Source organism: Nicotiana tomentosiformis, chromosome 6 (assembly GCF_000390325.3).
Source record: "Nicotiana tomentosiformis chromosome 6, ASM39032v3, whole genome shotgun sequence".
NCBI classification, from domain to species: domain Eukaryota; kingdom Viridiplantae; phylum Streptophyta; class Magnoliopsida; order Solanales; family Solanaceae; genus Nicotiana; species Nicotiana tomentosiformis.
In genome coordinates, this window is record NC_090817.1 from 71574254 (window position 1) to 71577676 (window position 3423).

Consider the following 3423-nt stretch of genomic DNA (forward strand, 5'->3'; position numbering starts at 1 on the left):
ACTAAGTGTTCCAATTCACTCAAAAACTTCTCTAAAACCAAAGTAACCACCCCGGAAAGTTGCGTAACCTCAAACACACATAAGTAAGGCATCAAATAGGGGAAACGAGGCTAAAGTATTCAAAATAACCGGCCGAGTCGTTATATGCTCCTTACTAGTATATCTGTGACTCTATTTTGTTCCTTGTATTAGTGGCAGATCTCAGTCCCCAATGACATTATCAATGACTTGCATTCGTTTAGAATAGCAGAGTACGTAATATTATCATCTACAAACTTCTATTGAATCTGTGCTAATCTACAATGGTTTAAAATTCTTGTTTATTAGCTATCTGGAGGCCATGAAGAATTGCCAACAATTCTTCTCTAAAAATTGTTTAAATTCTTGTTTATATTTATTCGGAGGCCATGAAGAATTTCCAGAAATTCTGCTCTGTTATTCGTGGTTTTGGGTAGTCCTTTCATGTATCAAACCTCCTAGTTGCCATGTTGGTAAGGAAATATCTCCCTTCACCTCCCATTCCTGGATTGTCTTGCGTAGATCCCTCTGTGTTCAGTAAATAGTGATTTCACGTACCCAATTTACTCCTAAAATCTATTTTAAAATTTAAATATTTTATTTATTACCTATTTTATAACTTTATCATGAGATATCATGAGTTAAAATAATCCTTTAATATTATTTCACTCATGATACTTATCTCAAACTCTATAATAAATTTTTATAATTTAAACTATGATAGTGTAAACTCTAGGAAAACATTATGGAGCTTGAGCTGCCATAGCTCAAATTTCGAGAATTTTTCTTGGAATTTGTACTGCATTTGTAACTCTAGAAATTTTTCGATCTTGATGGAGTTTTTGTAGGATTTCCGAGTATTTTGACAGAATTTTCTTCCGTATTATATTTTGTGTGTATGCTTTGTACATGACTGTTATACATATACATTAAAGAATGCTAAAAAGAATCTTACTCCTCACTAACTAACTCCAGTTGTCTATACATTATTGGTTGGTCTATAACTAATTTATATTCTCTATAAAAGAAAAAGGAAAAATACAGTATTAGTTATAACTTAGGATCCTATTTCTAGAAGCTGGTAACGTTCCTGAATATTCTTCAGAAGGCCTTAATGTATAGGATCCTTTGGGCCTTTTATGTGTAACTTCTAGGCCCAACATTGATTATTCTAGTTTGTTGCTTTTGTCCTGCTCTGAAGTCCCAATAGAAGCTTTCCCTTTATCAGATATAGATAGTAACGAAGAAACCCTAACCTTGTTTTTATCGAACACTTTCCCTTTGTTGTATGATACCTTGTTCGTCTAATCCCCCCCCCCTCAAGTCGAAAGGGTGAGAATCAACCCCCAATTTGCCAATGATCTGCTGATAGTGAATGATAGTTAAGGGTTTAGTATACACATCGGCGAGTTGAGAAGCAGAGGGAATGCAATTTAGAGAAATGAGGTCAAGAAGGAACTGTTGATGGACAAAATGACAATCAAACTCCACTGCTTAGTTCGTTCATGGAAGACGGGATTTTTGGCGATATGGATGGCTGCTTGACTGTCTGAGTGAAGAGATACTGGAATCTACGGAGACACAGTGAGATAAAAAGAATACAAACAAGCCAAGTGATTTCCGCAACAACTCGTTGCATAGACCTACTCTCTACTTCGTCAGATGAAAGGGAAATCAAAGGTTCCTTCTTTGATTTCCAAGAAACGGGTGAGCCACACAAAGAGATAAAGTACCCACTGACGGAGCGATGAGAGTCGGAACAAGAACCCCAGTCGGAGTCACAAAAAGCAACAAGCTTGAAGGAAGAATATGTCTGAAAAAATAACCCAAGGCCTGGATTGGTGAGAAGATAACGAAGACAGCGAAGTGCATCTGAAAATGGGGCTGACGAGGAGCTTGCATATACTGGCTCAGATGTTGAGCGGCAAAAGACATATCTGGATGAGTATGGGTTTAGAATTCAATTTTCCCAACTGACGCTGATAAGTAGTGGGATCTGGGAGTAATTCACCAACATCCGCACACAATTTCATTGAAGGTTCGAGCAGAGAAGCAACTGCCCTTTTATCAAGCCAGTCAAATTTAGAGAGCACCTCAAGGGTAAATTTCCTTTGTGTAACAATTAGACCATGAGATTCTCCAATGAGTTCCATCCACAGAAAACAAAGTGCATGCCCCAAGTCCTTAATTTTGAATTCTGAATGAAGAAACTCCTTTAAGATAGTTATTTCCATTAGATCATCCCCTTTTAAGAGTATGTCGTCCATATACACTGCAAGAATACTAACTCCCCTAGCAGTCTTTTTAAAGAACAGAGAGTAGTCATTTAGGGAATGTGAAAAACACTTGAATCTTAGGGCTACAGTGAGCTTGGCATACCACTATCGTAAAGCTTGTTACAGCCCAAAGAGGGACTTCTTTAATTTGCAAACATGATGTGAAGTAGAAGATTTCATACCTGCAGGGAACTGCATATAAACTTCTTCCTGCAGGTCACCATGAAGAAAAGCATTGTTAAGATCTAATTGGAAAAGATCCTAATTCATTTTGATCGCCACTGCAAAGAGACACCTCACAGTGGTCATTTTGACCACTGAAGAAAACGTTTTGGTGTAGTCAATCCCTTCCCTTTGGGTATGATCTCTAATGACCAATCGATCTTTAAACCTATCAACAGTCCCATTAGCTTTATACTTGACCTTGTAGACCCACTTGCAAGGCAAAGCCTTCTGTCCCCTAGGTAGTTCCACAACCTCCCAAGTTTGGTTGGCTTCCAAAGCCTCAAACTCTTGTGACATTGCCTCCTGCCAACAAGGATGTACAAATGCCTAGGAAAAACTAGATGATTCTTGAATGTGTAAAACTGAATTCAAAAGAGTCTGATTTGAATGAGACAGAACAAAAAATGGGTAAGTAGAAGGGGAAGGTGAGGCTGCAAGACAAGTAGTAGTTAGATTAGTTAAATAAACAACATTGCATATATAATCTGCCAAATAGGTGGGGGATTAGTTACTCTGTTTGAATTTCTGAGTTAAAGTATAGGACTATGTGATCCAGAGGAAGAAGGAGGAGAAATATACCTGGAAGTAAACTTGATTGACATAGGGGTGGAAGCGGAGGCAGAAGAGGAGGGCGTAGGTAAGGAAGAACTGGAGGCAAGTGAGGGGCTTGGAGTTGAGAGGGAGTTGTGAGAGGTATCAGAGGTAATAGGAGAAGAGGGAGGAGAAAATAAGAGTGTGAATGTGGAGTGTTAGCAGAGGAATGAGAATCACTAGACAGAATAGGTGAGAAAGAGGTAGGGAAGATGTGAGAAGCGGAGGACAGGGAGGAAAAAGAATAGATATCCTCATATAACTTGACATCCCTGGAAACAAAAATCTTATGTGAATGAGATCTAGTAATTTA

The 3423-nt window shown here is 38.3% G+C and overlaps 1 protein-coding gene across 1 annotated transcript; it reads right to left on the reverse strand.

The window, feature by feature from the left end:
• Positions 1-1498: 1498 nt before the first annotated feature.
• LOC138894192 (uncharacterized mitochondrial protein AtMg00810-like) lies at positions 1499-2816 on the reverse strand. The gene is made up of 4 exons (XM_070178873.1): positions 2590-2816; positions 2477-2504; positions 2044-2318; positions 1499-1955 (listed from the first exon to the last, which is right to left on the reverse strand). The coding sequence occupies exons 1-4, from the start codon at positions 2814-2816 to the stop codon at positions 1499-1501; spliced, it is 987 nt and encodes a 328-aa protein (XP_070034974.1).
• Positions 2817-3423: the final 607 nt, after the last annotated feature.

Coding starts and splice junctions, on each gene's coding strand:
- LOC138894192 (XM_070178873.1), bottom strand. CDS start 2,816: ATGTCACAAGAGTTTGAGGCTTTGGAAGCCAACCAAACTTGGGAGGTT. Junction 2,505..2,589: donor GTCAAAATGACCACTGTGAG/GTGTCTCTTTGC, acceptor GGTGACCTGCAG/GAAGAAGTTTATATGCAGTT. Junction 2,319..2,476: donor TTATATGCAGTTCCCTGCAG/GTATGAAATCTT, acceptor TTCTTTAAAAAG/ACTGCTAGGGGAGTTAGTAT.